The sequence below is a fragment of the Erpetoichthys calabaricus genome, chromosome 3, assembly GCF_900747795.2.
Source record: "Erpetoichthys calabaricus chromosome 3, fErpCal1.3, whole genome shotgun sequence".
In the NCBI taxonomy this organism is placed as follows: domain Eukaryota; kingdom Metazoa; phylum Chordata; class Cladistia; order Polypteriformes; family Polypteridae; genus Erpetoichthys; species Erpetoichthys calabaricus.
In genome coordinates, this window is record NC_041396.2 from 190,521,538 (window position 1) to 190,543,038 (window position 21,501).

At 37.9% G+C, this 21,501-nt stretch overlaps 1 protein-coding gene across 4 annotated transcripts in view; it reads left to right on the forward strand.

Annotated features, from left to right (window-relative positions):
- Positions 1–19,239, forward strand: part of scml4 (Scm polycomb group protein like 4) — a 268,399-nt gene extending 249,160 nt beyond the window's left edge. For all 4 annotated transcript variants that reach the window (XM_028797625.2, XM_051925146.1, XM_051925145.1 and 1 more), the window contains one exon: positions 12,338–19,239. In XM_028797625.2, coding sequence (XP_028653458.1) covers positions 12,338–12,463 — 126 coding nt within the window. In that variant the 3' untranslated portion in view covers positions 12,464–19,239. The remainder of the gene's footprint in view (positions 1–12,337) is intronic.
- The last annotated feature ends 2,262 nt before the right edge of the window (positions 19,240–21,501 follow it).

Genomic DNA, 21,501 nt, shown 5'->3' on the forward strand with positions numbered 1-21,501 from the left:
GCAGCACAATCAACGCTTTCATTTTTAGTAATATTATTTATATAGGAATGGGATGTGGCAGCCAAGGGGTTTATTGAAAAGATAAGTTACGAACTCTTGGAAGATTTAATTAACACATTTATTCTCTGACCAGGCCCCTAGATGCACAGTGTAAGCCTGTGTGCAAATGTGAACTTTAGGCCAACGCATTTGTTCATGTAGAGGGATCCCTTCTTAATCAATTGGAAGAAAAATAGTGTGGTTTTGTACAATAATTATTTCAGGAAGATGTAGAGCAGGCATGTCAAACACGCAGCCCCCGGGCCGCATGCGGCCCGCAACAGAAATCTGTGCGGCCCGCATGACAGATCCTAGTTAGCACTAAACTTGTACAAAATGATTACTATCATTTGTGATTGAATCATTCTGCATCTTCGGCGTTACTTATTGACTTTTCTTACTTCTGCCTTCTGACAAAAGCACATCTTCCCATGGTATTACGGTACCGGAAACGTCATCTGCTAGTATAGCCACGTGCCTTGTCCAAACTTAATGAGCCGCGACGTCGCAACTGAAGTGCTAGGCTGCACCAGCCTGGCAGCAGGGGCGGCCTTAGGCATGTGCAAACTGTGCACCTGCACAGGGCCACCACGCCAATATATATTGAATATAAAACAGAAAGAGAAAATAATGACACAGCTGACAGCAATGTGGCCGAAAAACATTGTGTTTCTTGTTAATTAGTATGCTATATTTACTAGTGTCGCTCGGAGCAGTAAGCTATATGTAGTATTATAACGTTCTGCTGTAATGAGAATATCATGGGCTGCCACTTGGTTTTCAAGTTACGGACACGCGCATATAGAAGCATGTCATGATCACGAGGCGGCTATCCAGTTTCCGCAACGGACGTGGCCATCCGCCGTGCATAAGATACTATATTAACGTTGGTGGGCGAAGGGGCCACCGATTCTTTCTCTGCCCAGGGCCACCATGAGCCTAGAGCCACCCCTGGCAGGCTACACTACTGGCTGGGCTGCTGAGACTGGCCACTGGACAGAACTGACCATCACGAGTAGTAATGGCTCGCATATTTTCACGTTTTTTTGCTCTAGTTTTATGTAATTTTGTGCTAGTATTTTAACAAACAGTTAGTGCAGACTACAGCTGAAGATCTGAAGTGGACACGAGAAGTTGGTGAGTTGTTTATTAACAAATTTTTGTGATTTTGAGTTTGTATAATTAGTGTAGGTCAGGGGGCTTTTTGCATATCGGCTTATTTTACAATATAAACTTTGAAGTAAACTTAGTAAAGTAAAATTAGATTTTTGGAGGATTTGTTTTCCAACTTGAATTACTGAGCAATGAATTCAGTGAGCGTTTTCGTAATTTCAGTTCACACAAACAGTGTTTACATCACCATACTCTTACAACGTTGAGAATGTGCCTGAGAATATCCAAATGGAATTGATTGAACTGCAGTCAGATTCTATTCTGAAGGCAAAATATAATGAAGTTGGTGTGCCAGGCTTGTATGCTTACCTGCCACCCTTGTATGTGCAGATCCGTAAGTTGGCATCGAGAGTACTGTCTATTTTCGGAAGCACTTACCTTTATGAGCAATTATTTTCATTAATGAAAGCTACCAAAACTCCACATCGCTCAAGACTTATCGTCGAGCACTTTTCATCCCTCATAAAAGTTGCAGCTGCACAAGATTTCAAGCCTGATATTGACGAACTGGTTACTAACAAGAGATGCCAAGTGTCGGGACAAAAGAAATAGATCTCACACTGTAAGACTCCTATATAAGCAATGAATATAATATAATAATATAAGGACCTAGCTAAGAGGCTAAGACTATAATTGTACGCTGTTGTATGGAGATTGTGTGGAAATAGATTGCTTTTCTTTAAACTTTAAGTGTTACATTTTTTAAAGTTTTCAGTATTGGAAAGAAAGCTACAGTAACTTTGTATAATAGTATTTGTTACAGTGCGGCCCGCTGACGCACATATGGCAGTTGAAGCGGCCCACCAATGGTAGTGAGTTTGACATGCCTGAAGAGGATATTTGCTATGCTTTCAGTCATTTGCTCTAAAAGCAGTGCAGGTAACTCATTACTTCATTCTACCAAACTTGTCCAAATAGCATAGGAAACTTTTTTGCCTTGGGGCAGGTTTGAGCACACTCCCTTTAAATCCGTATTTATTAATCCATTTCTCTCTGCATTACTCTGGATTTTATGTTAAATATTTGGGAACCACAAACGTCTGGTTGATTAAACATTTACCTGCTTGAATCTTTAATGATGAAGCCAAGCTGAAAACTGTTATTTCAAGCTATCTTTTTATTTTACTAAATGAAATATGTCTTTGAAAAGATAAATTTAAATGATCAGACAACATATTTTGCTCAAGGGTTCTTTGGTAGACGGCAAGGAAATTATGTCATTTGTTTAAATTTCTGTCTAGCAATGGGAATTAAAGCTCAGGTTACTAAGTGTGGTTACATCATGCATCTCTACTATGATTAATTATGTTATCAACACAGCAACACTCTCTGGAGCGCATTTATTATAAACAGAATGAAACTTCCTGCATGTTTAAATGTCACATGCAGAAAAAGACCGGTGCATTGGCTGGTGGTTAGCACCGCTGTCTTACAGCACAAATTCTGATTTTGGTTGTTCTCCTCAATACTTAATAGAGCACCTCTGACAGTTTATTGCTAACAATTAACATCTGCATTTCTGAGTGTTGAAAAATACCAATGAAAAATGTAAAACTACACTCAACATGTATATTCCTCTTTTCCTATTTGACATCAAGCCTTGTCAAATAAAATACAAGTTTATGGAAATGTCAGTGTTTATTAACATTATTATCTATTTAAAAAGTGGGAAGTGCAAGATTGTAGATTCAAATCCAGAAGGATTTCAATTTCCGATGGGTGCAAAGCAAATTAATCATGTTGATATCGGTGCAATGATAAACTTGCTGTATATCATGGCCAGCCTGTACACTGGTACTGTGAGTGCTGTGCAGACTGGAGGCAGAACTTATTTTTCCCAGTTGATTCTGGGGTTTGTCAGGGGTGTGTTCTTGCTCCTACTCTGTTTAATGCTTGCATGTACTGGGTGTTGGGCAGGGTCGTGGGGTTCACCGGCTATGGGGCATCTGTTGGTGAAGAGAGATTCACTGATCTTGACTTTTCCAACGATGATGTGATGTTCGCAGAGTCAATGGAGGCTCTAATCGGTGCTTTTGGAGTCTGATTGTCTATGCTTGCGAGTGTCCTGGATTAAAACCAAGATCCAGGCCTTTAATGACCTCTAGGGCACAGCCTTCAGCAGTGTGTCTATCTGTGGAGAGAGTGTTGTCGTCGTTGAAAGGTTTACTTACCTCGGCAGAGACATTCATGTCTGTGGTGACTCTATGAAGTCAGTAGACGGATTGGGAGAGCATGAGGGGTTATGAGGTCACTAGAAAGGGGTGTGTGACGAAGGTCCAAGTCTTTAGAGTCCTGGTGCTTCCTGTTTTGCTAAGAATTGTTTGACTTTGTGTCAAATGAGCAGTTCTTCACAAAGTCCATAATGAGGCACATTACCTGCATTGCAAGGGAGCGACAGTTACGGCAATATGGCTATGTGGCACAATTTCGAAAGGGAGATTCAGCTTGCAGGATCCTCACTGTTGAGGACATGAGTGGCTGGACCAGGCCAAGGGGACGCCCACATAATACCTGGTTGCAGCAGATGGTCATTTTCGGAGCTTGGGTCTGGGCCACATGTCAATCCAGGGGGATGCCAATCAGGATCTCAAGCTGTTTTGTTGTGTGGTGGGTGCGGCAACACCCTATCAGTGTATGCTCCCAGACCTGACTTGGCCTGATATCGAAGGCATATACAGTAATAATTGTTCACAGTAGGTGATTTCAGGCAGCAGAGATAGTAAGTTACTTGTGCAAAGAAGGTTTCTGAACTCATTACATAATTTGAGATTTTTTTTGCTTTCAACCACAAAATGCAAATTTAAAGAGAATTTCTTTTTTTTGTTATGAAAACAGAGTATATTGACTAATTTCAGTGTTCTCAGAGAATACTGGATGTATATGCAGCTGTATAATTCATGCAATACATAGGAATTGTGCTGATGTGAAAATAAGTGAGCTTATAGTTCTATGACTTCCATCAAGGTAAAGCAAAATCTGGAGGGTTAATGACAATAAAACTGAAGATCTGAAATGATGTGTTATGGAGAATCAAAGTAATTGCAATAAAGCAGGTCATTTACTCATATTCCTTAGCCTGAAACTAATGAAACATCAGCATAACTGAGGAAAAAATAGTGGATGCTCATCCATCTGGACTTTTAAGCAAGTAGTGATCGGCATTTACAGCAATGTCAGCCCTGCCAAGAAGTTATTATACTCCTAACATTTCACTCAGGGCCACAAAAAGAATGATAAAAGATATTAAATGTAATCTTAAAATAATGCCTGTCTGCTCCAAGAACTTTGAACAGAAATGCCATCAATGGAAGGATTACCAGGAAGAACCTGCCTCTGTCGAAAAAATAAAAACCATATTAATATGAAGTACGGACAAGCCTAGAGATTTTTGGAAGTATATTCTCTGGGCAGGTGAGTCCAACATTGGACTGTTTGGGCACAACAAGAGGAAACATTTTTGGTAAACGGACAACACAGCCCACAAGCAACATACTGTCAAGCATGGTAGTGTTGGTGCTCCTGCATGGTCTGTTTTCTTAATCTGTCTTATAATATTAATTCTATAATATATTAAGAAAATTTCTTTAGGCTCAGGGATGTTTTTTTTCTTCACTTTTAAGCATGTGTAATCTACTGATCCCTCATAAGAGTATAAATAATATTCTTGAAGAAGAAAGTTAGAGGTCAAAAACATGGCAGTATCAGAACAACTTATCCTACTTACAGTATATCCTCTAGGCCTTATGTCTCAGCTGACTATTTACAATTGGTGAATTTTAAACTAGGGGGAAGAATATTGTCAATAGTGTTAGGGGTTGTGATCAATTTTCCAACATGAAGTTCAAAGTGGAGACAGTAGAGAACATTACAGAGCAGTTTTCTCAGAGAAGTTATGGGAAGTTTTCACAACAAAGCTGTAGGGATTCCTGTAGTGAGTGAGACATGGCAGTCAGTAGCTGCCACCAGTTGTAAAAAAAGTCACAAAGGAAGCTGCAGAGAGAACTGCAGGAAGTCCTATCACCACAAAAATAAAATGCAGAAGATTCTTGTCACAAGTGACTCAAGAGTATTAGTGGTTTGGAAACTATAAATACAAGAATACTTATTAAATGGAGGCACAGCTAAATGTAAGTAGGTAGTATACACAAGTTCAGTTTGTAAAAGTGTCAAATTTGAACTCCTTAATTTACACAGGGATCCAGCTTTTCCTACAGTTTAAATTAAGTGTGATAGCTCTTCAGTTGTCATGGAAAAACTTATCTCTATCTTCAAAGTAGGCAGTTAGAGACTACAGATGAGAATGCGGAACAATTCTTTTTTTTTTTTTTTTTTTATAATATTTTTATTTTATTAATTTTCATTGTAATCATTCCATACAAACAGATCAATTTATAACCCAACAAATTTGAAGACAAATCAAACCCCACCCCTGAGAAGGAGAGCTTAGCTAAAGGAAAATTGCTTTAAGCTTTTTAATAAGGCAACATTAGACAAAAGAAGGGGAGAAGTAAATATCTATATTAAAATAATATTGATTAAATCCTGCCAAGTTTTGAAAAAATTTTGTACAGATCCTCTAACTGAAAATTTGATTTTTTCCAATTTCAAATAATATAAAACATCAGTTTCCCACTGACTTATAAGAGGAGAATTAGGATTCTTCCAATTTAACAAAATAAGTCTGCGTGCCAAGAGTGTAGTGAATGCAATCACCGTTTGTTTGTCCTTCTCCAATTCAAGTCCATCTGGAAGGACACCAAACACAGCTGTTAGTGGGTTAGGAGGGATTGTGATACTAAGGCTGTCTGAGAGGCACTTAAAAGTTTTTGTCCAAAATGATGTTAGTTTGGTGCAGGCCCAGAACATGTGACCCAGTGAGGCAGGAGCTTGGTTGCAGCGCTCGCAGGTTGGATCCTGGCCTGGAAACATTTTGGACAGTTTTAAGCGAGACAGATGAGCTCGATATATAATTTTTAGTTGAATAATTCTATGCTTTGCGCATATAGAACTCGAGTGAATTCTCTGCTTTGCTACCTTCCACTCCTTTTCTGATATATTGATTAAGAGATCTTCTTCCCAATGTCCTCTTGGATCTTTGAAATTCTTTATTTGTACAGAATTATGCAAAAATGTCTCAGTACATGGAATTAACAATCAATTAAACAATTCATCTCCTTTTATACTTTTTTTTCACCTTATCCAGTATATCACCTCTTCTAACTCTTAATATGCAGAACTTTATTGTCTGCTCTATTGAACTAACGCCACTAGTAATTTCTGACTCATATCAATTCTCCCATTCATTAAGAGGAGTGTTTAGCAGAATTTCCAATTGATCTTAACACTGCTTCATAGGATGGATTCATGGTCTTGCCTATTAGTTTATCCCCACCTTCATAAGGGTGTTTTTACTCATTTACCTCATTTACCTAATTTACTCATTTACCTAATCTTGAAAAAGTATGTTGATAGCTTTTCTGTGACAAGTCAGATATCTCATGAGTGTAAGCTTTAAGTTACATTTAGTTAACCCTTGAGTTACATTTCCTTCTATTCCTTATGATTAATAAATCATTGTGTTTTATATATACAGTGGTACCTTGACATACGAGTTTAATTCGTTCCGTGACTGAGCTCGTAAGTCAAAATGCTCGTATCTCAAATCAGTTTTCCCCATTGAAATGAGATTAATTCGTGTCAGCCCCCAAAAAACCACCCCAATTTTTTGTTAAATGTTTTCAACATAAGAAAAATGTATTTATAATGAACAAATATTGTATACAAACAAAATAAAACCTAATACATAAAAGAGTGTCTTAAGAAATAAACAGATGTTGGCAAAGCTGATTAGCGTATTGTAATGTTTTTTTCTTTCACTTCTGCTTAACTTAATTTTCTTCTTCACTAGTTTTTTTTCTTTTTTGCCATGCTTTCGTCACTTTCATTCTCAAGGCGTTTCAATAGAAACCTATCCAAGGAGCTTTGTTTAGTCCTCCCCTTTAGAATGTTTCTGAAATGAGTTAGACAAGTGTCATTAAATAGCGCCACTGCACGATCAGTTGCAAATTTTTCAGGGTTTCTTTTCAATAAAGTCAAGCGTTAGGCAGGTGTCATTAAATAGTGCCGCTACATGATCAGTTGTAACTTTTTCAGGGTTTCTTTTCAATAAAGTCAAGCGTTAGGCAAGTGTCATTAAATAGCGCCACTGCACGATCAGTTGTAACTTTTTCAGGGTTTCTTTTCAATAAAGTCAAGCTTTAGGCAAGTGTCATTAAATAGCGCCTCCTCACGATCAGTTGCAACTTTTTCAGGGTTTCTTTTCAATAAAGAATAAATATATCCATATTACTAACCAAGAATGGTAAACCGGAAGGCATGGACGCAGGTACACGGCGATGGGACCATGAGACATAGTGCGCAGGCGCCTACAGTGTGCGTCTCATAAACCGCAAGCGAAGTCTGATCCACCACGAACGAAGGAGTCATGGCCCAAAAACGAAAGAGCTCAACTAACGTGAATGAGAAATGAAGCAACAACTCGCCCATAGCTAATGACTAATGACACAGCCACACAAAAAAGAGGATTCTGCGCTGCACCCCAGAGTCAAACGGAAAAGGCTATGGGGGCCCCACAGGTCCACAAAGATAGTACGGAAGGCGTGGGAAAGTACGAAAGGCGCAGGTGCCTACAACGCGCTTCTGAACTAAATGTCCACACTACACAGCATGGTCCATGCGCTTCTAACACACCGCAAGCATAAACACGAGATAGTACAGAAACCACACAGATCCGGACTCACATTACAGTGATACAATATTAAGCACTTTACAAATGGACAACTGTATGCAGCCCTCTCAAGAGAGTACAGAACCCTACACATGCACACTACAAAGCATAGTCAAACCCGACATAGTACGGAAGGTACATCTGCCTACAACGCGCTTCGAAAGCACCGCAGGCAAAAACCCGAGATAGTACAGAAGCCCCAAAGATCCGGACTCCACAGCATATGTGAATCACATTACAGTAATACGATAGCGCTTTGAGTACTGAGAAAAGCGCTATATAAATGTAATGAATTAATTAATTAAATTAATACTATAAGTACTCACAGAGAACACAAACAGAAGAGGCTTCGACGTCCCGCCCCACAGTCAAACCAGACAAAGTACGGAGTCCCCAAACGTCCATAAAACACAGCATAGTCAAACCCAAGATAGTACGGAGGGCGCATGCGCGGATACGTGGGTGCCTACAACACGCGTCTGAAACTGCGGAAACAAAACTGTCTCGGCTCCAACACCAAACAGCTCGACTAACGGAACTACAAAAGCAAGCCCGCATGGACAAATACAATGAACATAGATGCCTACAACACGCATCTGAAACTGCGGAAACAAGGCAGGCACGGGTTCAAAATGAAACACCACAACTGATGGAGATACAAAAACGAGCCCGCCTAGATAAAATCAATGAACGCAGGCGCCTACAACGTGCATCTGTAAAGCAGGCATTATGGACTGCATTAGTAATATGGATAGTTCATTTGCTTTGGCATCTACCGGGGTAAAGATCTACATCCGGACTCCACAACATATGTGAATCACATTACGTGATACAATATTAAGCACTTTACACATGGACAACTGTATGTAGCCCTCTCGAGAGTACAGAACCCTACACGTGCACACTACAAAGCATAGTCAAACCCGACATAGTACGGAAGGTGCAGCCGCCTACAAAGCGCTTCGAAAACACCACAGGCAAAAACCCGAGATAGTACAGAAGCCCCAAAGATCCGGACTCCACAGCATATGTGAATCACATTACAGTAATACAATACTATAAGTACTCACAGAAAACACAAACAGAAGAGGCTTCGGCGTCCCGCCCCACAGTCAAACCAGACAAAGTACGGAGTCCCCAAACGTACACAAAACACAGCATAGTCAAACCCGAGATAGTACGGAAGGCGCATGCGCGGATACGTGGGCGTCTACAACGCGCGTCTGAAACCACAGAAGTAAAACTGTCTCGACTCCAAAACCAAACAGCTTGACTAACGGAACTACAAAAGCGAGCCCGCATGGACAAATACAATAAACATAGACGCCTACAACGCGCATCTGAAACTGCGGAAGCAAGGCAGGCACGGGTTCAAAACACCGCAACTGACAGAGATAAAAAACGAGCCCACCTAGATAAAATCAATGAACGCAGGCGCCTACAACGCGCGTCTGCAAAGAAGGCATTATGGACTGCATTAGTAATATGGATGGTTCATTTGCTTTGGCATCTACCGGGGTAAATATCTGTCCAACAGCTGGCAATGGCCCATACTGCTTTCGCGTATGTGGACAAATATTACATCAGATTGGAACAGTGCACCCTGAACCACATCACGAACGCATATATATGCACATATCTTTGTGTTAGATCCAGATGACGCAATCTATCAACGAATGAACCTCTAAGGGAGCTACAAAAACGAGCCCGCATGGATACGTAGGCGCCTACAACGCGCGTCTGAAACCGCAGAAGCAAAACTGTCTCATCTCCAAAACCAAACAGCTCGACTAACGGAGCTACAAAAGCGAGCCAGCATGGACAAATACAATGAACATGGACAGCTACAACGCGCATCTGAAACTGCGGAAGCAAAGCAGGCACGGGTTCAAAACGAAAGACCACAACTGAAATATTCCAATATATCTTTCTAATGTGCCATGCTATGGGTTCTTTACTTCCTTTGTTCGTCATCTACACCTTTACATTCCAATATATTTCATACGTACGTCAATGTATTTCGGCTTACCCAACACCAGGGGTTGGCGAGCGAAGCGAGAAGGGTTCGGAGCCCCCCTAGTATATATAATAATATATATACTGTTTACACAGTATTAACTACAAATTCCATACAGCAAGGTTACATCTTTACTATAATGTCTCGGTCTACTCAAGCTATATTAACATTGCTGAGCAATGAAGTTAGAATATGACTACAGTTGTATAATTTGCTTCATACACTTCTTGGAAATGTCAACAATTATGAATAACCCTTGGCAATCATTTGTTTTTTTGTTATCTTGTATAAATTGCTCTTTGTTATTTACTAACATAGTAATTCTTCAACAGACTTTTTTTTAATGCTGTACACATCCAGGATATTTTTTTGCTGATTTCAACTTTCATTTTTATATATATATAGGCCACTCCAGTTCCCCCACACCAAACTCGTCAAACCATGTCTTCATGATCCTGCCTTTATGCACAGGAGCATAGTCATGCTAGAACACAAAGTGGCTTTCCCCAAACTGCTACCGCAAAGTCTGAAGTGCACAATTGTCTAAGTTACATTTGTATGCTGTACCATTAACAGTACCTTTCATTGAAACCAAGGGGCATAGTCCAAACCTTGAATAAGAGCCACAGGCCATCATCCCTCCTCTCCAATCTTTACAGTAGGCATTATGCAGTCCAGAGTGCAGCATTCTCCTGACATCCACCAAACCCAGATTCTTTCTTCAGACTTTCAGATAGTATACCGTGATTTATAACTCCAGGGAACACATTTGCATTGCTCCAGAGTTCAAATAACATCATGCTTTACACAGCTTTAGCAAATGCTTTGCCTTGTGCATAGTAAACTTAGGTGCAATGAACACTTTTTGTGCTGATATTGCTTCCAGAGACAGTTTAGAACTCTGTTGTAACAGAGAATAGGTGATTTTTACACACACTGCTATTTGGTGACCCCACACTGTGAGTTTTTGTGGTGTACCTCTTCATGGCTGAGTTTTTGCTCCTAGACACTTTCATTTCACAATAATGACACTTACTGACTGTTTGAAGTCACTGAGGTCATCAGTTAACCATTTTACTGTCAGTGTTTGTTAACACTAGAATCCCTGAAGCCTACAAAAAAACTTGTAATCACGGGCCACCTTAAATTCCTTCGCACCTTTCCATCAGCGTTTTTTGTTTTACAAATGTGTCGATCAGCACAAGCAGCAAGCAGACTGCTATCCCACCCCATCCACAGAGGTTTATCTGTTACATAATTTTCACCTGAATTACAGCATGTTTTTCATGTATAATTCAGTTTCATTGAAAGGCATTGTGACAGATAGGGGGCGCTGTCGTTCCCTTGAACCCTCCGACCACACGTTAGACACCAGATAAAAGTCCAAATTGTTATTTTATTAATCCCAGTCCACGTGATTTCCAGCACTTCCGGATCAGATGAAAAACTCCTTCTTTTCTTCAACCCGGAAGTACTTTATTGCTTCCGTCCTCATGACTGAGAAGTACTTTCGGGTTATACTGAAAATATAAATCATTGAGCCTCCCTGCAGCGTCCCCTGGATGCCCCCATGGTATCCAGAGGGCTGTGATGTAAAACTCCACTGTCCATGTTGCCCTGGTAGAACTCGGGGCACCTCCTTGTTGCAAGAGGGGCTCCACCTGGCGGTGTGGGGGTATTGGCCGGAATGAACTGCCGGCCATATAACACAGCATGAAAATGGTATTATATTAATTCAGGTGTCAATGCAATGGCACAAAATAAATGCACATGTTAGTAATAATAATAATAATAATACATTTTATTTATATAGTGCCTTTCCCATGCATGTTAAAAAAAATGTTATTTGGTATTTAGTTCAATGTTTTTTGAAACTCAGCTTTGGCCTTGTCCAAAAATTTACACTTTCATGTATCACTACTTTCCATGCGTTGTGTACCTTGAAACAGTGCACAGTTCATGAATAATTTCCCTTAGGTCCATAACTTGTATTATAGAACTTTTCTTATTTGCTGTCAAGTGCTGGTGTAATGCTATAATTCTGTGTGTGCATTAGTTAAGAAAAAAATTTTACTTACAGAGTATGCATAAGGGTAACCATTTTGGACACAAGCTTTTTTATTTTTTAAGTTGTGTAAACCTATTAGAAATTTTCAGTTTATGTGATTGATTTTACAAGTCTCAGAATTTTGACCTGTTCATCCAGATACATGGTTAAAAAAAAACAAAAAAAGTGGTGTATAATAATGCTGATACTCTAATAGCTTTAATTGCTTTGATCTTGTATAGTTTTGCCCTAATTGATTGTGATCTTTTTACAGGAAATTGATGGAAATGCTTTGCTGCTTCTGAAAAGTGACATGATCATGAAATACCTGGGACTGAAGCTTGGACCAGCACTGAAGCTTTGTTACCACATTGATAAATTAAAACAGGCAAAATTCTGAATGTCAAGATAAGATCATTTGGGGGTGAGAAAGCCGTTGGTTAGATTCAGGAGTATTACATGGCGAAAAGACCTCACAAGGATAAAAACAGTGATTTATTCTGTATGATAGTCTTCAACTGCGATACAGAAGGGTTGTCATTTTTGAACAATTCTTCTTGGTCATGTGGAGATGTGTTGGCTGTGAGACTATTTTCTGTAGATAATAATATGTATCCGATTATAACTAAGGCCCTTTTTTTACTTTTTTTAACTACTTTATACTGTACAATTTTTCAGAGTTAGCTGCTTTTATGTATAGCCAGGAGGAGAACATTATGAACCTTCAATAATATAAAGGGCAGCTATGAAAGAGTCACCTTTCCACCTTATATACTTCCCTCTTTAAGTCAAAGTGATACAGACCTCCTTTGATGTCCATCAATGCCCCCGACCCTCTGTCGGACATACAGTACTATGGTTACTGGCTAACTTAAATCATTAGTAATCCAAAGCGTTGCAAGTATTTATGAAGTCGGATACATCTCCACAACCAAGATGTTTATGTCAATGAGATTATGTATCCAGAAATTGGATTTATTAGTGCAGCGATGTGTTTAACAACTTGATAATATCAGACAGAAATTATTATTTTTATATTTTTGAAACAAGTTAAATTTAATTTGGATATCTGGGAGAGATTATTCTCAACTGTAATATTTTCTGGCATCACATACTGTGTGCTAAGATCCTAAATTAACTGTCAGGACACAAATACCTTAAATCTCTCTCTTTACATTCCTTCACACTATACACAACCTCCACAGTTGCTTTAGATGTAAATTATGTTGGGGGGGGGGGACATTTTATAAAGTCCTTTTTTTTATTTTTTTTTAAGCTAAATATATAAGCTTGATGTTTTATATTGTTGTATTGGATTACATTGCAAATGTAAATACGTTTGTTTAAAGAAGTTCATAATAATGTATGTTCTTATGAGAAAGTCTGTACTGTCATGTTTCAAAGTTGACATATATATTTTTTTTCTCATATTAGGTTGGTATTTGTTTTGAACATTGATATATTAAAATTGTAAAAACAAAATAATGTGGACAATTTGGATAGTTACATCAGCTATGTAATTGCCTTTTTGTCACTTCTGTTGTACAAGTTACTTGATTTTTATTTGTATTTATTTATTTGTATTTTTTTTTTTTGTTTTTTTTTTTTGCTAATAGCCCACAGTGATGCATTTGAGTGCAAGCCATCTGTTCATTTTTCCAAAGTAATTTCTCTTGTGATTGGCACAAAATTAGCTGGGAGCGAACATAGGATATATGTGTTTTTTTGTTTTTTTCTAGTAAGCCAAGGACCATAACTGAAAAATACTATTCTACATTTGTAGCAGGCTGCTATATGTGTCTCATATCTGGCAATGTCACCCCATAATCCACTAGACACACCACTTTTTGCATTATTTTGTCTACAATTGGGTGTTTCTGTCAGTGTATGTTTTTATATGTGCACATGCCCACATAATTGGTGTATTATTATTTTTTTTTTTTTTAAACAACATGTGTCTTTCAGTGTTATGTTTTAACCACAGGCACAAGCCACAATTAATGTGTTTTTTTAATCTTAGTTCTTTTATAATGAGGCACTGGTTTAGCCATACCAGTTTAGCTGCTACATGCATTTTTCCCATTGGTGCTGATATTTTCTTTGTTTTTTTTTTATTTGCATTTATGTATACTAAAATATAAATGTACTTTTTATAGATTTGACCAGCAAGCAACTGGTTAATTTATATTTAATAAAACAAAAAAACTTTACCTTTAGGCCAAAACGTCTATAAACCAAACTTCATAGCATCTCCTTGCTTTATCCCTCTTATTTTTATTCAGAAGTAAACAGCATTAGAATTATATTTTTGAATTATATCATTCTCTTTCATTTTTAGTTGTGTTTTTACTGTGTGATTTGTTGTTTTTAAAATCAGCAATGTCATTGATTATCTATTTTTTTTTTCTCTGCAGCATGAATCAAAGTTTGTAGGTTTTGCTTCAAACACCATAGTGTCCAGATAATGGTCACATTTGAGGTAGTGGAATGGCTGCTTTCACAAACCTTTTTTGGAACGTTGGATGCTTCAGCATTTTGGCTCAGCTACTCTGTGCGCTCCTTATCCCCATTAGAAACAACTAAGTATTTTCAGCTTCTTGTATTAAATGTTCAAGAAATGATAGGAAAATTTCAGCCTCTGAAATTTTACAGCCATAATGGTATATGTTCCAAGAAATTCTTTTCTTTTTTTTCTCATTAAGTGTTACTTTGAGCCAATTTCTACATATTAGGAGCAAGAGAGCCTGGTTAGTATTATTCAAAAAAGGGAAACAGAAAAGACTTGCGCTGCTGGAGGCAAACACACTTGCTAACGTAGATAATGCTTTTGCACAACTTGAACATCCAGCTCTGGTGGATATTTCTTTATGAAGGAGTCATGTGTTTTGTTTTGGCTTCTACCTATAGACATTTCAATTGGTTCCATGGTTTGCATGGAATTATTCCCAGTAGCTTCAGTATGTTAGGGATTTCTATTGTATATATTTTTTTAAATATCTTACAAGATGCAAGTAGAGATTGCATTATTGTACAGTTATTTCTATGGTATTTTTGTTTGTTTAATGGTGCTATAGCAATTTCTTGCATTTCAGACAATTTTTTAAAGAATCATTAAAATGTCTAAGCTTATCTCAATATTTAGCTCGTTTGCTTTCAGCAACTCAGATAAATTAAAAAGAAATATTCTTCAAGGCAGACAAATAATACTTCCATTTTCTAGGTCATTTATGATAATGTTTTGCTTTTTTTACATATATATTTAATAATAACATGCTTTTTATAGATTTTGTGTTTTGATGACTGATAGGGAAATAAGTGCAATCAGGAAATGTCCTACTGACATGTTGCTATGGAAGACATAATATGTCTACTGATACTCAGCTTGTCTGTCTGGTGAGTGCAAATGCTGCAGTTTGTTTTTAATGCAAGAATTATAGTTTATTCTCTTGGTGAATGGGTAAGGTGGAATACAAAACAAAGTATTTTATTTCTATGTTGTATAGATTGAAAGAATCTTCTGCTTGTTGTTTGTGGTACCAGCAGTGCACAACATCTGCTTCTTAGGGGATGCAGTAAGGCCTTCTGTTATAACATGGAGGGAACTTCAAGTACTTGAAAACAAGTGCAGGTCTGCAAAATTAATTTAGTTGAATAAGCCAATGCCAGGAAAGTGGGCAGATCTGTACCCATTCACATAAACCCTAAGTATTTTGCTTCTGTTGCTTTGCTATTTTTTTGCACCTGCAAGATGCAGTATATTAAATCTATAAATGTAAACCACCACATGTGGTAACAGCACATAATCAGCTTGGTCAGGTCAGGGTTGTATGAACAATCTGGCATCGCTCACCTTAGTAGAACGTGTCAATCTTCCTAACTACATCACTTAAAGTAAAGAAATGAAAGACAGTTGTTACAGGCTGTACTGTCTTAACATTTTGTGTTCTGTTCTACACATTTTTCTTCCTGAAGTTATGATGCAGATATCCCGGCAGGGATCAAAGCTTGCTTAGTCGGCTCTGCTACTGTCTCTGTGCTTGTTTGTAGTATTGTTTGTCTCTCATTTTTGCCATTGTGAAAGGATGAATGTTTTCTCCTTACAGCTATTAGGAGTTATCATATCAGTACTGATGTTTGCTCATGTGTTAACATTTTGGTTGTTTCCGTTTGGAAGGTATTTATGACTGTGTACAGTTTTGATTATTTGATCAAATTCATCTGTTCAACCTAAATTGAATATACAGTATGCAGTAAATGAGTGAGTTGTCTGTGTGAATATGGAAAAATGGATGATAAAACTTAGGTTGCCCTGAGCCTTATGCTGTATAAACTGGAAGGCAAATTAAAAATACCAGGGGAGTGGTGTGATTGTGTGCAACCTACTATGATTTTTGTTTTTTATTCCTCCCCAATCAAGGTGGGCCAGGCTTCTGCTTAGCTCCTATTGTGGTGCTTTTGGCTCCATCCCCCTCTTCAGTAGCTGAGTATATTCTCTGTGTTCAAGTTCATAGACATGAATTTCTTTATCAGAGGGGGATTCCAATATTGCAGTGGTAGGCAGTTTCATCTTGTGATTGTGGATTGGGATTTGAAAATGAAAAATTTGCAGTTTCATATTTCACTGCTGATTAAAACAGCTTTAAAACATATTTGTAAAAACACTTTATGAATAAACAGATTTGACTTTGTGTCAGTATGGAGGGATTTTATAAACCAAAAGCAGATTCTGCTCTAGGCATCTGCTTACTCATGGTGTAGCACAGAGCAGCTTAGATGCTTACTAAGTCAAAGCATTTATTTTAGGGTGAGGTGCATGGCCGTTCTACTGACAAAAATGGACAATCACTGTGTTGTGTCTCTAAATTGTCTCTTACTTTTAGCAAACACTATTTTGCAAAGGCTAAGCCTACATGACACTGCACAGTTTCTGACTTTTTTTTTATATCAAGCCAGCTGCTGAGATGGCATCAGAATTTCTGGTGAAATAAATGAAAGAAGAAAAGGCAAAGTAGCACAAATAATATTTGCATCCAAAAAAGACTGAGACCAGAGGCTTTAATGTGCTGGATGGTCTTATAATGCCATATTTGACACCAGCCAGCCCTATGGTTCCATAGTAGTGCAGAGGCACATGTAGTCTGACACTAGTGAAAAACCCTCATGATCCCTATCTTCAGCTGAAAGAAATATATTGAAAGCACAGCTTTAAGGAGCCATATGATATGGGAAACTCTCCATGAGCTGGATGGGCCAATAGTACTGCTTTTATATTGTCCAACCATTGTGTTCTGGAATGCTGCTGGGGCACAAATAGTTTGACACTGCTAGTAGACCTAAACAGCACCCATCTTCAGCCATTAGGACAATATGTTGGTACCACTAGTTAGGCCCATTGTCTTTACATGCTGAACATAGTCCCCAGTATATTTGCTGGAAACCTGCATAGTAGCAGTCCTCAGCTTCTGTGAGAGTAAAGCTAGCATTTTCTGGGGCACAGTTAATGTATATTCTGTACTTGCAATTTAACAAACTGTCGTGTGAGGTATGCTGGAATGCATTGTTGTCCAAAAGATGCTACAGTAGGAAAGGTGCAGAGCAGTATGACATGAGCAGTATAATGGCAGCAACAGTCCAGCAGTCATGGCACATGATACATGACAGCAGAATTGGACTTCATGTCTTTCTTTTGATAACAAAAAAAGAGAATAGGCAGTAACTTCAGAACCTTGTAGAAATGAATATCCAGCCCACGGTGTCCTCTGGCTTAGAGTGTAAGCACAACAAACTCCCAGCCTTTAGGAATGGTGGTAGGAAACTAGAGTCATGTTAATTTGAAAATAAAGAATAAGCACAGGAAAAGCCAAAAGTACAGGCATGTTTGAGTGCCAAGTGTTATTTAATGTACGAGGTACAGGTTATGCTGCAAGAGTAAAGTTATATAAAAGGATTATACTTGGTTTGTGAATTAACCAAGCGGCAAATTGCTGTAAATGATTCACTGTTGTATCAATACTGTGCACTTTTAATAATAAAAAAACCCATTATTTTCTGTTGAATTAGACAATAAAAGTTTAATGGATAATGGATAGGGGTAAGACCTCCTTTATTGGACATGTTTATGTTGGGAATGTCATGGAGGAATGGGACAAGATTGAGAGGATGGAGGGCTGCAGATGTTTACACCAGTGTTCCTGGAACTGAAAGTATTGTATATACGTTGAGGCCCTCTCAACATTTTTGGGGGTGTTGAGGGTCTTGAGGGTGTTGAAGCCACAAGGATTTCTAGCCTGAATACCCCAGTCTTGGTGCTGCTTAAAAGAAGAGAACTGTTACCTTCTGAGCAATCATTGAATGTCACAGATAACAGTTAGCTGGGCAAACTTTCACTAGAGGAGCTAGAGTTAATCAGAAGTGGAAAACAGAAAAGAGCAGAAATGCCCCATAATGGACCAGCAGGCACTCGAGCAAGGGCGTTGGATAGGCTTAGTTTCCTTTTGCATTTACAGGCTTTCGGTGATCTCTGGGTGTTCCCTGGCATGCACATTCTGAATTTACAGGAGAACATTATCTTAAATCAGCATTATATTCACTAATTTGCAGTTTGGTGTATACATAAAAACAAATGCAGTTCCAGATACTTCCTATTTGTATGTGTCCTATTAAGTTTTAGGGAGAGAGGCACAGCCTTAGCAGGCATTTGCATTTGAAAATGACAATACGTTTGCACAAGGAATAGCCATAAAATGACTCTAGAATCACTTTAAAATGATATTTACTGTGCCTCCCTGCCCCATGTTAATAATGGAGAAGCATGTTGAGTTAAGTGTAGCTAAACTTTCCAAGCCCTCAGAATGCATCCATCCTTCTTGTCATGGCATGCATCTCTGACAGTACAGCATTATTACATTTCAGTTATAGCAAATATCACGTCTGCCAGATATTATTCAAAATAGTTCTCTGAAAGCAATATTTTTTTTTTTTTTTGCCAAGTGAAGTGATTTATTTTATGACTGCTTTAGTCTCAGATTTTTTGTAAAGACTGTTATTTTTTAATCCATAATTTTATTTTATTTTAAGAAGCACATTGTTCTGTAAAGTGCTGTATAGTGATGTATGTCTCAAAGGTTGCACAATATGTAAACTGCTTCAATAAAGGAATTGTAATGTTTATGAAAAGTCTGTTGTGTACTCGTCTATTCATTTTTAAATGGTTACTGTCAAGAATGCTTGAAGCAAATTGTTAAGAAATTAAAATGCAAATGAAGTGTTAACCGCTCTGACCTCGGTCACAGCAGATGAGCCTGACTAAGATAGCCAGATAATCCCTGAGTCTGGGTGTGCGCTGCCTGAACGAACCCTGCAAGTGCTGTGTGAGCATTGCTGTGTTACTGAAATACTCTTCGTTAAAACAGATCAACGATGACATGTAGAAATTTTTTAATTGTTATTGCAAAAATAGTACTTTCCACTCTGTGTGCTAGTAAGGGGATTACAGAGATGTAAATGTGAGAAAAAATTTGAAATGGATTTCAAGTGCAAATGCTGGTTGAAATCATAATCCCACCAGCCACTCATACATGAAAAAAAGATATCACATTAAGACGCCTGGGGAAAAATGACTTTTGTAGCAGAACTCCCATATTTAGAATGCTTTACTGCTTAGTGTGTATACATTTGTGATTTTCCTCTAAATGCAGTATAGCTTCACTTGCTTGAATTATGAGACTATTTTAATGTATTAATGTGGTATTGTATATGTATAATGTGTACAGTATATATACGAGGAGTTGTATATACAGTATGCTATTTATTTGAATGGCAGCCTGCTTACTTAATTAGTGTTTCAAGCACTTATTTTTATTTGAGAATGAATATGAGAAATGTTAAACAAAAATCTAATAATGAAGTCTGGTGTTAGTTTGAATTTGAAATTACTCAGGTATGCGATCTTCACAGCAGCCTCCTACATAATCCAAATCTTTAGCCTTTAATACATGGCACATTTAGCAGTCCAGATTTGGCAGGATTATCCTTAAATTCTGTTTTACATTGTTCAAGGCTGTGTGTAGGCACTATATATTATATGTAGTTCTCATGTGTTTTTGCTTTTAAATTACAGCGTCACCTAAATAATCATCAGCATGTTGTCAATAGTCTTTCAATAATTAGTCTATTAATTACTGGAAGGATTTAGAGCAATTGTATATTGAAATAAGTTCTTTTGAGTTGAGTTGTCTTCTATGCCTGTGCTGCCAGTAGACCATTGTAATGTCTCATGGGGGCTGATATATTTTGTGGCTCTCAGCCATTCTGTTAGTTTGCCCATTTGCAGCTGGATGTAGGCCTCAGTTACTGAAAATGTATGCATTTGCCCAAAATTGCAAAACCTTATGGTTCCATCTGTCTTTGGCACCAACAGCAGTGCACCAGGCCACATACTATTCTAAAGCCTTAATTATTCCACACTGGGGCAGAATTTTAATTTTCAGTAACTAGTGGCAACAATAATCCAAAAATTCTCTTCCAAACTGAATACATTGTTGAAGTCGATATGCATACTATAGTACTCCTGATGCAGTTAATAATTAGATTTCTCCTTTTTTGAGAGAAAGAAAAATGCACTGCATGAAATTTTGATTTTCTTTCCATAATTAGCTCTTAATTATGGACATTGTAACTATAATCTAAAGAATACGTGCCTCCAGTTCACGAGATTCAATTCTGATCCACTTCCAAAATTATTGTATAAATAATGTTGTCAAGCTCTTGCTCAGTTTATCATTGATTTAATGTTCCAGTCTTTTTGAACATTCAATAAATGCTGTCATTTACAATATTTAAAATGGTAGTCATTACTCCATTAGTTACAAAATCAAATTTAAATGCAAATGTGCTTCCTAATTACAGGCTGTTTTCCCATTCCTGTGCAAAATATTTTACATAATATTGATAAAATAGCTTTAGTTCATCTGGAACTAAATATTATATATTATAATATTATTATTATATATATTATATCACTCTGATTTGAAATCTGTATAGTGCTGGGACAATTCCAGTTTAGGAGGGGAATAGTTAATATGTGATTATCTTTTAGATTGCCAAAACTTTCATGTTGGGAGTTTGTTGTGTGTTTCAGCCAGTTACTTTGGGTGGACTGATCAGATGTTACGGCTGCATCATAGTTAGGCGCCGCACTTAGATTGCCTCCTCAGTCTCCATGTTTGTGTCATTTTTTTCCTTTGGAATTCCACAGCTCCAAAGCCTCCCTTTCAGCTGATTGAGGACTCTTAATTGCCCTTGTATAAATATGTGTGCCCATTCCGGGGCTGGTGTCTGTCTTGTGCCCAAAGCTGCTCCCAGCTCCAGTTTACTGAAATTCTGTAATAGACAAAGTAAGTTCTAAAAATGGATGAAGGATTAGGCACATATTTGGTC